This window comes from Haliotis rubra, unplaced genomic scaffold (genome assembly GCF_003918875.1).
Source record: "Haliotis rubra isolate DU_JTF1 unplaced genomic scaffold, ASM391887v1 Scf27, whole genome shotgun sequence".
NCBI classification, from domain to species: domain Eukaryota; kingdom Metazoa; phylum Mollusca; class Gastropoda; order Lepetellida; family Haliotidae; genus Haliotis; species Haliotis rubra.
Genome location: NW_025766780.1, coordinates 3,600,047 through 3,613,219, shown reverse-complemented (window position 1 = coordinate 3,613,219; position 13,173 = coordinate 3,600,047). Strand labels below are relative to the sequence as shown.

The following is a 13,173-nucleotide window of genomic DNA, read 5'->3' as shown; positions in this document are numbered from 1 at the left end:
GACACACCACATACTTGATTAGTTGATCATATATAATGTTCTGACACGCCATACGCCACATACTTGTATAGTTGATCATATATAATGCTCTGACACGTCACACACATGTATAGATGATCACATATTATGCTCTGACACGCCACATACATGTATAGATGATCACATATTATGCTCTGACACGCCACATACATGTATAGATGATCACATATTATGCTCTGACACGCCACATACATGTATGGATGATCACATATTATGCTCTGACACGTCACACACATGTATAGATGATCATATGTAATGTTCGGACACGACATACACATGTATAGATGATAACATATTATGCTCTGACACGCCACATACATGCATAGATGATTATATATAATACTCTGACACGCCACACATGTATGATGATCATATATACTGAGTCAAAAAAGAAACTTCACATTCTTTCTTCAGGGCACTATAAAAGAACAAGAGATGGTAAGATGGTTAAATTGTTATTATTTCATTGCTGAGATCTGTGTGATGTACTCGATACACTGACAGTGCCATAATCAGTTCGATTAGGCTACACCGCCGTTCCAAAACATGGGTATACAGAATGTCAAGTCACAAGAGTAAACATGCAGTTCAGTATCGTATATGGTCGCCCCGCGCATTCACCACTGCCAAACACCGTCTCCTCATCGACTGCCTGATGCTTGTGAACACGTGGTTGGGGATTCTGCGCCATTGCTCTTGCAAGGCAGCGCCAAGTTCCTGCAAATTCTGAGGTTGGTTCCTAAGACCACGAAGCCTTCTCCCAAGTGCATCCGAAACGTGCTCTATTCGATTAAGGTCAGGGGACCTCGATGGCCAGTCCATGATGTTGATTCCAGCGTTTTGAAGGAAATTTCCTGTCAACATCGCGGTATGTTGCCGAGCATTATCATGCTGGAACTGTAGACCTGGGCCATGAGCCGCCTTCAAAGGAACGAGTTCAGGGGTGAGCACCTGGTCGCGGTAAGCAGCAGCTGTGAGGTTTCCACCGATGACCAGAAGTCGGGAACGGTTGTTCCCACAGAAAGCACTCCACACCATGCAACTTCCGCCCCCGAATCTGTCGACTTCCTGTACACAACATACCGTTCACGACGTCGTCTCCAGACTCTATGCCTGCCGTCCGCGAATCTGAAGGTAAACCTGGATTCATCGCTAAAGACGACTCGATTCCAGTCTCTCTGGGTCCATCGGAGGTGACGTTGGGCCCACAGCAGACGTTGACTTTGATGAAACGGCGTCAATATTGGCCCACGATATGGACGTCGAGAATGGAGATTGGCAACCCGCAACCGATTTCGAATGGTCTGTGAGGACAGTCGACCTCTAAACATCTCAGCCCTGGTTCGTGTAGCCGGCAGAAATCTGTCACGTAGGTGACGTAGGACGATTTGACGGTCTTCTGCTCGTGACGTCACACGTGGACGACCCAACCTTGGGCGATCAGAAGTGGTGCCAGTTTGTTGTAGACGACCTCGCAGGTCATACACAGTACGACGGCTGAATCCCATTGCTCTTCGACGTCAATAACTGATCTTCCCGCTTGCAACATGCCAACGGCGCGTTCACGTTGCACATTTGACAATCGTGGCATTTCAAGTACCGTTAGAACTGTGGTTTAAAAGTGTTTTTTCAATTCTTGAGGCCAATGAAAACACGTGCACATGAAGAAAACTTCGATGCGAGGATCACGTGATCGACTGCACGTGCAAAACCTGATTTGGCACTAACGTCATTTGCACGACCAATGGATGGGTTTGAGTGGTTTTTGCTAACGTTTTTTTAGAGTCGAAAGATAGGGATCCCATTTCGGATACATAGATGCATCATCAGAGAAAAAGTATTCGTTATTTTTCAAATTACATTTTGTGAAGTTTCTTTTTTGACTCAGTATAATGCTCTGACACGCCACACACATGTATAGATGATCACGTGTAATGCTCTGACACGTCACACACATGTATAGATGATTATATGTAATGCTCTGACACGCCATACGCCACATACGTGTATAGTTGATCATATATAATGCTCTGACACGTCACACACATGTATAGATGATCACATATAATGCTCTGACACGCCACACACATGCATAGATGATTATATGTAATGCTCTGACACGCCATACGCCACATACGTGTATAGTTGATCATAAATAATGATCTGACACGTCACACACTTGTACAGTTGATCATATATAATGCTCTGACACGTCACACACATGTATAGATGATTATATGTAATGCTCTGACACGCCATACGCCACATACGTGTATAGTTGATCATATATAATGCTCTGACACGTCACACACATGTATAGATGATCACATATAATGCTCTGACACGCCACACACATGCATAGATGATTATATGTAATGCTCTGACACGCCATGATCGTGTATAGTTGATCATAAATAATGATCTGACACGTCACACACTTGTACAGTTGATCATATATAATGCTCTGACACGCCACACACATGTATAGATGATTATTTGTAATGCTGTGACACGACATACACCACATACTTCTGTATAGTTGATCATGTATAATAGTCTGACACGTCACACACATGTATAGATGATCCTATATGTTGTTCTGACACGCCACACACATGTATAGATGATCACATGTTATGCTCTGACACCCCACACACTGTATAGATGATCATATATGATGCCATGACACGCCACACACATGTATAGATGATCATATATAATGCTCTGTCACGCCACACACATGTATAGGTGATCACATGTTATGCTCTGACACCCCACACACGTATAGATGATCATAAATGATGCCATGACACGCCACACACATGTATAGATGATCATATATATTGCTCTGTCACGCCACACACATGTATAGGTGATCACATGTTATGCTCTGACACCCCACACACGTATAGATGATCATAAATGATGCCATGACACGCCACACACATGTATAGATGATCATATATATTGCTCTGTCACGCCACACACATGTATGATGATCATATACAATGTTCTTGCACGTCACACACATGTGTAGATGATCACATGTAATGCTAAGCATCTTAGGATCACAATTAGTTCAGCACTGTAAACCCACTGTGGTGAAACAGTTAGCCTACCTTTATGTACTGTTATATATGTGTTGCCGTAGCTTTGCTAACGGGATCGAATTGTGATATTCTAGTCGTTATGCTGTCCTTCGCTGGCAGGTTTTTAAATAAGTATACATATGTTTACTCTTAGTACATAACTTTTTGTCGTCACAATATAGCTGAAATGTTGCCGATGTGACGTTAAATATTACCTCACTCACTCACTTTGCTAACGGTACACACACAGTGTTGATACATGACTAGTGACGTTTAGGACTTCCTGGTGTGTTGTTTGAAATCATGCATTCTGACATGGCAATGTCACTAGATGCCAGGGTATCCATGACGCCACTTATCACAAATGTCAAGACTGACGTGCAGGGAAAATATCTGTAGACATTCGTATGCTGAGTGGAGGGGCGGTGGGGTAGCTTCATGGTTAAAGCGTCCGCTCGTCACGCTGATATCCTGGTTTTGATTCCCGTCATGGGCAGAATGGGAGACGCCCATTGCTGGTGTGCCCCGCCTTGATATTACTGGTATATTGCTAGAAGCGGCGTAAAACCAAACTCACTCACTCACTCACTCAGTGGACAACAAATTATTCAACTGTTAGTAAAGTTTTAACAACCGTCAATATATATCGTATGTAATGCTCGAACATTTTCCCTTCTGCTACCATGTTGAACATTAAAACTCATTGAATTCAAAGTTTAATTTGAGAGTAACCGAGTACATTACAACGCTTCAGTTTGAATGGTGAAAACTCCTCCAACAACCTGAACATAATTATTCGGTATTCGATTACGGTAATAAAACCGCATTGTGTAATGCATATACGTTTTGTCAATCGGCCGTAAGTGATAGACACGACTCGAATTAGAACTCAGTGTCGGTGTATATCGGTGGATCAGTTCATTTCAGTCAAATATCAGTGGTTTCTAGCGTTGTATATGTGACAAACTTCGGTTCATATTAACTATAGTGGTCAGAGATGCCCTCGTGCTGTAATTTCCCAATGTGTAATTAGTGTACGCCATAACTTTTTCCATAGGATTACTAAATAGTTAATCCTTCTAACTCTATCTTCTAAAGAGAAGGGGCGGTGGGGTAGCCTAATGGTTAAAGCGTTGGCTCGCCACGCCGAAGACCCGGGTTCGAATCCCCACATGGGCACAATGTGTGAAGCCCATTTCTGGTGTCCCCCGCCGTGATGTTGCTGGAATATTGCTAAAAGGGGCGTAAAACCAAATTCAGTCAGTCAGTCAGTCAGTCTAAAGAGAAGAACTATTTACCTTTTTAATGGTACGATATAAAAAAAATGCAGTTGTTTAAAAAATAAATCCAAACATTCAAAACATATCTATTTTATATGGAATCTTAACAAGAAACATTAATGAAAAAAATGATCATACATCTGGGGTTATTATTGTCAAAATAAATAACCGAGTGATGTGTCAGTAAAAGGTATCTGCGTCTTGGTTTGCAGCACACACAATGTCTGCATTTGTTTATACTTGTTCGAACATAAACAACACCCCTAACACAGTACCAGTCTATACGTGTATATATGTGTACTAACATGAACCACACCTCTATACCTGTGTATATGTGCAATGACATAAACCACACCCCTAAAACAGTACCAGTCTATACCTGTGTATATGTGTAATGACATAAACCACGCCTCTAACACAGTAGTAGTCTATACCTGTGTATATGTGTACTAACATCAACCACGCCCCTAACACAGTACCAGTCTATACCTGTGTATATGTGTACTAACATGAACCACACCCCTTACATAGTACCAGTCTATACCTGTGTACATGTGTACTAAAATAAACCACGCCTCTAACACAGTACCAGTCTATACCTGTGTATATGTGTACTAACATAAACCACACCCCTAACACAGTACCAGTCTGTACCTGTGTATATGTGTACTAACATAAACCACACCCCTTACATAGTACCAGTCTATACCTGTGTATATGTGTACTAAACTAAACCACGCCTCTAACACAGTACCAGTCTATACCTGTGTATATGTGTACTATCATGAACCACACCCCTAACACAGTACCACTCTGTACCTGTGTACATGTGTACTAACATGAACCACATCCCTTACATAGTACCAGTCTATACTTGTGTATATGTGTACTAACATAAACCACACATCTAACATAGTAGCAGTCTATACTTGTGTATATGTGTACTAACATAAACCACACCCCTAACATAGTACCAGTCTGTACTTGTGTATATGTGTACTAACATAAACCACACCCCTAACACAGTACCAGTCTACACTTGTGTATATGTGTACTAACATAAACCACACCTCTAACATAGTACCATTTTGCACTTGTGTATATGTGTTCTAACATAAACCACACCCATAACATAGTACCCCATAACATGAACCACACCCCGAACATAGTACCAGTTTATACTTGTGTATATGTGTACTAACATTAACCACATTCCTTACATAGTACCAGTTTATACTTTGTGTATATGTGTTCTAACATAAACGACCCCCATAACACAGGTCTAGTCTATACTTGTGTATATGAGTACTAACATGAACCACACCACTAGCACAGTATCAGTCTGTACTTGTGTATATGTGTACTAACATGAACCACATCCCTAACATAGTACCACTCTATATACAGCACGATTAAAGTTTTCGTTTACACGGGTAATCAACAGTCTTCGCCCAGTCATGATATAACTATACCGATTACCAATGAACAATACAGTTCAGAGTAGATAATCAACTAAAACACGTACATATGGGGAAAAGGATACAAACACAAGCAATGTGAAACAATATACTGTGACGGACACATACATTGAGGAATAATATGTGGCTTTATTTTGACTGGAGATCCAACGGACGGGTTATCAAAACTCGTTGAAACTATTTGAGCGGTTGTCTTCCCGTGATTGTAGAAGTGTGTAAAATACATTTTAACTAAGATAAAGCATGTATCATATTTATCGAATTGTTGCCAGAATTACATTTCTATCGACTCGTTTGATTGATAAGTATTGAACACCACACTCAGTGGTGGGTTTAGGCTTTTCTCCATGTCTAAATGTTGACACTGTTATCTAGATTTGTCAGAAAAAAAATAAACTGAAATAGAACTTAAATCTTTAAATCAATATGTCTGATAGGAGGTAAGGAGTTAGCTGGAGGTGGCATTAGATGTGAGGCAGCGCCGAAAGGTGCAGGTGGTGAACCCTGACCCACACCAGCACTGCTGGCAGAATCAGCCCAGACACGCCGGCTATCAGGGGTTTTCTGAAATCAACACAAGAAGTATATGAAATTGATAACGGTGAATAAAGGGAATATATTAACTTAATATATTCATTGACTCTACAGACTGCTTGGTCCTAACGTCATGAATTACATCAGTGAAATATTCATTATATGCGTTATGAAATTGTATTGTATTAATGTAAATGTGGGTAACAAACCAACCGGCAAGTCATTATAGGGCGCGTCCGTGTGTGCAGCCAGGGCACTCTCATCCTCAACCTTGTTCTGAAATAACAGACAAATCGCATACATGTATTTACGGGTCAGAACATATCCGCATTTCATATTGGCTAATTTAACTATCAAACCACAAACGTGGAGATGTTAATATTAATATTAACTTATCAATGTTATGTTATTCGCAAGTAAACTGCAGTATACAGTTTGAACTGTGTGAACATGTTAATTATCTTCTTGCTGACCACAATGTCAGCTTGTCTTTGTTGAAATCGAATGTCCTAATTATTATGTGATAAAACAATATTGTATCAGTGGATGTTGATTCAAACAATTCTGTATGGGACTATTTCATGTTCCATATTACAGTCCAAATATTATTAAACTGGTACTGGATGTCAGTAGACAGGTGTCTCAAATATATCTTTAATGAGATAAATAGTTTAACAGTGTCAGAGGGAAATCTCCTCGAGAATGGCATAAAGAGAGAAAGTCAGATGACCATAAATACTGTTAGATGATTGGTCCATCACATCATTTACCACGAAATGTTAAACTAATCAATATTATTATTAATAATAATATCATAATCCCTTCTCAAGACAATCGCGGATTTGACGAGGAACACTCCTAATCACACTAAAGTATTTACATATTTGTCAGTTGTTTATACAAATGTTTATGGAAAGAACATTTGAAGTTAGAAATGTTGCCTTATCCACTTGATCCTTTAATATCAATTACTATTATAAAAACAAAAGGAGATATAACTGAGGATTTATAGCGTGGTCATGATTTAGTAATACGCAATACATCCCTACATGCATGGAGGTAGGGCATGAAATGTTCTCGTAGTAATGTAGTCACCGTTTTGAAGCACTTTTTGTATATGGCAATGGAGATGGCAGATAGACACAGAACGGCAGCCAGTCCTCCGACGACACCTCCGATGATTGCTGAAAATATAATTACGGTAAAAGGACAGGAGGAAGCATGTCATAATCAGGTAAAATATGAAGTATTTGTCTTGGAGGATGGGATTCCAATCCAACAATTACCTAGAGATATAGCAGACTAAGTTAATGTGTAGATGAAGTAGTTATAAACTTATGCACAATGGTTTCTTCCAGGTTATAGACATATGTCATAATGACGTTGAACGTAGTCCTCTAACCAGTCATACTAAAGGTACAAGATGGTCATTTAGATGTGAAGATGCCTGAGAGGAAATGTACGTATTTCTGCAGTATTCCCGTCGTTGACACGGAATGCCCCCCGTACTTGCAACAGTTTATTATGTGTATTAACCCGGTGTCAGGATAACATACGGTATGAGTCGTCATGAATCTCCAGTGACATCACTCTATACTCTCGCCAGTTCTCCTTTTACCGAGTACACCTCACCAGGCAATTACGCCGGCAATCTCCAAGAAATCACGGGGATTTTCTACAGAATTGCCCGGGCCCCGCTGATTTTATTTAGAATTGCCCGGGGATTTTCCTCCACGGTTTTATTTGAAACTTTTAGGTAAGCCCTCGGCCGCGGACTTACTTTTTCCAACAAAACCTCGGAGTCGGTTTTGATCCTGTACTAAACATATAGTAGATATAAATATTCATTATGATTATAATGATTCATGATCCTCCATACGTGTATTAGACTCTGTTGCCTGTGGTATCATTGCCACTGACGGGGTTTTCGCGTGTGTTGAACCGAGAGTTGGTGTGTCGGATGTGTCTGCTATAGCAGTCATCACGGTTGGGACCAGAGGGGGAGTAGTTGTAACCTTCGGACAATCTTGTGTCACATCTGATGGAAGTTTCGATCCACATGCCACAGAAACAGGTCCTCCATTGGAAGCTGAAAATACAACACAGTACCGATTCAAGCATGCTGCATTATAAAGTGCAGTCGAATGATTATCGAATACACAATGAAATGCTGTAATGGATAAAGGCGCATGTGTGACACCGTTGTATGTAAAGAAATCTTTCCCCATATCTTTATTTCACAAGATTATTACATGTCTGCATATTTTCGTTTGTTATAGTTCGAAGTTAATACTGAAGTTCCAGGTAGACACGTATGTGCTTGTAAACACTTAGTTACTTTATGAGTAAGTGAACAGGAATGTGGACGCATGGTATACGAAGAATTACACACACACACACACACACACACACACACACACATATATATATATACATGTATATATTGTTTAATATATATATATACTGAACATCATTGAAAACGCAACAGTCTAAAATTGTCCATATTTTCATCAAGATGGATTTCAGCATGACAATGATCAATGAAAATAACTAACATGAAGTCAAAGGGCATGTCCAGTTGAAAATATGCTTTAGAAACAAATTCCTGTCCACAGTATGACTCTTAATTCCAAAATGCATCAACATGCAGCCACGCCATGAAAAGAGCGCGAATTTCATTCTGAAATCATACTCTCTGTGACATTAAAAGCAGGTGTATGAGAACCGATTCTCATTGCTTCACTAACGATTGTGAAACGAGGACAGAGATGTAGAGGTAAACACCTTACGAAAGAGAACGTGCACTAGGCATGATTCATGTTGGCACCAGCAGCAGGGATATTGCTCGACAACTTGGACTTGGCCACTCCACCATCGTTAGGCTTCATAGACGACATCAGTAGAGAGACAGCACCCGTGACCTTCAATGACCTTGGCAACAACGTGTTACGACGCTCCATCAGGATCACTATATTGACCTTGTCCATATCAGTGATTGAACACTGCCGACTGCCAGGACTGCTGCACTAGTTCAAGGTAGACGTGGGGGTCATCAGCGCTGACTCCATGCGAAGCCGTCTACACGCTACAGGGCTCCATGCTCGACATCCATACGTTGGACCAATTCTGACTGACAGACACCGTAATGAGCGTACACAATGGGCTAGCAGGCATTTGCAACAACGGTATGGTGTGGTAATCACTGACGAGTCACGACCTCACGTAATGCTGACGGCCGACTACGTGTTTGGCGTAGACGTGGTTATCGTTATGCTGATTAGTGTGTGGTTCAGACAGACCTTTGGGTGGTGGGAATGTCGTGGTCTGGGGTGGAATAAATTACAATTACAGGACTGCCTTCATTTCTGTCAAGGGAGAGTTAATGCCCTTTATTGCCGTGAGCAGATTCTTCTGAATCACATCGTATCTGTCTTCAATCACCACCATACTTTTCAACAGGACAACGCACGGGCACACACAACAAGACTTGCCATGCAGTATCTGGCCCAGCAACACATCCAGGTTATTCATTGGCCAGCACAGTCGCCAGATGTATCCCCCATGGAGCACTCGTGGGACGACATTGGTCAAAGTCTTTTGCAGAGACAACCGATGCGAAACATCCGGGAACTTGAGGCTGCACTATTGCAGAAGTGGAATGCCAAGACCTCTATTCGGACGCTTATTGACTCAATGAGGAGACGTTGAACTGTATGTCTCAATGCAAATGGCGGTCACACGAATTGTCCCCATGTGTTTGATCCTTTCTGACTGTGGAACATTTCAATAAATGAGTCTCTTATCTGTGTTGTTGTTTTTGTTAGTCGTCCATCTGTTATTATCCACTCACAAAACATCAATTCCTTACACGTGCTTTTAATAATTTGAACTTTTATAAGTGGTGCGTTTTCAATGATGTTCAGTATATATGCACACACACGTGCGCGCGGACACACACAGACACACACACCTAGAACAGAACATAGCACAAATTTAAGTAAGCTATGATGAATTCTGAATTGAGGTTATTAAGGATCAATTACGGTCTTTTCAATTACATGTCGAAAGGATACCTGTCACACGAATCCACAGCAGCCCTTTGTCACTTGTGACAATGCTTGCAGTCATGTTCAGGTAAATGTCTATCTTGCTGCTGTTGCTTTGAAATAATGTGTTGTTGGAAATGGGGTAGTTACACCTGAAATGATCGGCATGACGTCCGCCTTCCTCTGACAAGACGAGGGTGCAAGAGGATGAGTTCACGGTGTTGCCAACAAGTTTCACGTCAATGCTTGACCCACATGTATATGCAACACAGTAAGAGTTGTTAACAGAATGGGTTGGCTGGTTGTGGAGTAAGAAAACCTGTGAGCCTTTGAGCGTGGAGTCCCCAGTGAAATTCAAAATCTGATTATCTGAAAATGATACGAAACTCTAGTGAATGTCAGTTGTGTATTCATATGCAGTTCTTCCAGGCGGTTTAAACTGTCAGCTCGTGTTGCAGTCACGGTATATGTCTGCAATAACATGAAACAGATTTGAAGGGCTGTTTAATGGATTCTGGAATTTTCCAATTATATCTATTGCAGGAATGTGGATTTTTAACCATAAGCCACAAATACCATGCACTTTATACAACTTCACTGTTCAATAATAAATATGTCATCCCTAACCAATTTATCTGTAATAATTTACACACTATCTTCAATAACAAGCCGATCTATTTCATATTCTTGAACTTAGCTCCTGTAAGGCCTATACAATACACACGGTGATTCTAACACTCTGTCGTCTTAGACTTCAAACAAATTTTAAAATATGAATCACACGATGCATATATGCATCGAAATGATGCGCAATAAAATTAAACCTTTAGATAAACACTCTCGTCTACGGTGTCAGGACCGGCATGAGGCATCCTTAAGAACCGTTAGGTCACCATCATACGTAACAATCAATGATGGAAGTTAGAGAAAATTAGACGTCCGTGAGGTATCAGCCAAAAGGAAATGACTCTGATCCGAACTCTATGCAGCGATGAACATGTCAATTCTTAATCGATAGTAATGCTATTACCTGAAAATGTTTGTTCACATCCTTCACGAGATGCAGTGGACAAGGAAGCTTGTCATTTTCTTGCCTTATATCCTGCCAAACATTCCTAAGCCATGTGTTGCTATACCAACAGGCGCATACTGATTATGTATGTAATCATGAACTGACTGAGTTGTCCAGAAAGTATCTATACAACAGTACTTACCATCAACACATTCATATTCAAACATAATGCAATTCCAGTCCATTTGGATTCTGTCACTATATTTCCCTCCCAAACTACAGAATGGTCTTCCTATGCATTGGGTCACAAAATCTTTGTACTGCTGGTCCTTTCCCGGAATGTTTAAAGCTTCAGCTGGAAGTTCATACGTTTTCGTGCCCTAGACATTTGTCAAATTGTCACAACATTGTTCACAACTTTTACCACATAGTGGGATCGACAAGGTTTTAAGCTTTCTGGTTTTGAACGTTTTGGGATACATCTTTTCACGGCTGGCATTACATCCCCCTGGAGAGGTGGAGAACTGGTTAGGATAACAGCCTGCCTTGGTATGTGTTCTGTTCCCGGCGATATCTGCATTGCGGAATAAGAAATCTGCTAATGATAACATATCATCTTGGTTGTTTTATACCTGCTATTTCCTTCCATGATCATATACTTTGGCAAAGTTAATGTTTCAACGAATTCAGAGACTGACTTACTATATTTTCGAGTCTGTATGCGGTTTTGTGTGTGCTTTCTTAAATCGAAAGTAATTTTGGAGTAATGCACGAGATATTTCATATTTAAGTGGCCACGCTTTCACGTAAGCCACGTGTCTAAGGGCTAAAACAAATGAAACTATCTTTGCTATGCGGACATGGGTTCTATTCAATATACATGAAAGAGACACTGATAGATAGGGGAGGGAAACACAATCAAGTAACTGGGGGGAAATGAGTGAGAAGAAAAGAGGAGAGTTCAGTTCAGTTCAGTTCAGTTCAGTTTGTTGTTAACCGCCGCACTCAGCAATATTCCAGCTATATGGCTGCGGTCTGGAAAAAATCGGGTCTGGACCAGACAATGTAGTAATCAACAGCATCGATATACGCAGTTGGTATATGATGATATATGTCACCCAAGTCTGCGAGCCTGATCACCCGATTCCGTTAGTCGCCTTTTCCGACAAGTATGAGTTGCTGAAGACCAATTCTAACCCGGAAGAAAAAATGCTCTGTGCTTAAGAAATAGTAAGGGTAGCAAATTCATCTCTCTCTTCTTCTCTCTCCTATTTATTTGTTGAGTGGTCATGCTTACCGATGAATTGAAGGATGAAGATGAAAAGATGAACTATCCACATCTTGGGCACCATCTCTGTTCCGTATGATCTTCCTGCTGAAATGGTGCCGTAAGCGATCACATTACAGCTTCTGATATATGGGATTTCTACAAGTATTTAATTCAGTCACTATTTGTTAAATACACAATGAAAACCTCCAGGTTTCATTATTTATAATCGTTCTGGTTTTATCTGTTGTGGTTTGCGTTATCATAATTAATTCATTTTGCATAAAAAGATCATACATAATATATCCTTGGTTGAGAGAAAGACAGTGTCCGTTTCTGATTTACCAGATACATTGAACCATAGAAATACAGACATGAATGGCAAATCAAACCGCTGTGAGGCATGTATAATGTGTGGCTTCATATAG

The 13,173-nt window shown here is 40.6% G+C and overlaps 1 protein-coding gene across 1 annotated transcript; it reads right to left on the bottom strand.

Annotated features, from left to right (window-relative positions):
• Positions 1 to 6,086: 6,086 nt before the first annotated feature.
• Positions 6,087 to 12,851, bottom strand: LOC124280546. The gene is made up of 7 exons (XM_046716495.1): positions 12,776 to 12,851; positions 11,681 to 12,052; positions 10,494 to 10,835; positions 8,300 to 8,509; positions 7,516 to 7,604; positions 6,634 to 6,696; positions 6,087 to 6,450 (listed from the first exon to the last, which is right to left on the bottom strand). Exons 2-7 carry the CDS (start codon positions 11,721 to 11,723, stop codon positions 6,295 to 6,297), a joined length of 903 nt encoding a protein of 300 aa, XP_046572451.1. The 5' UTR covers positions 11,724 to 12,052; positions 12,776 to 12,851; the 3' UTR covers positions 6,087 to 6,294.
• Between the last annotated feature and the right edge of the window lie 322 nt (positions 12,852 to 13,173).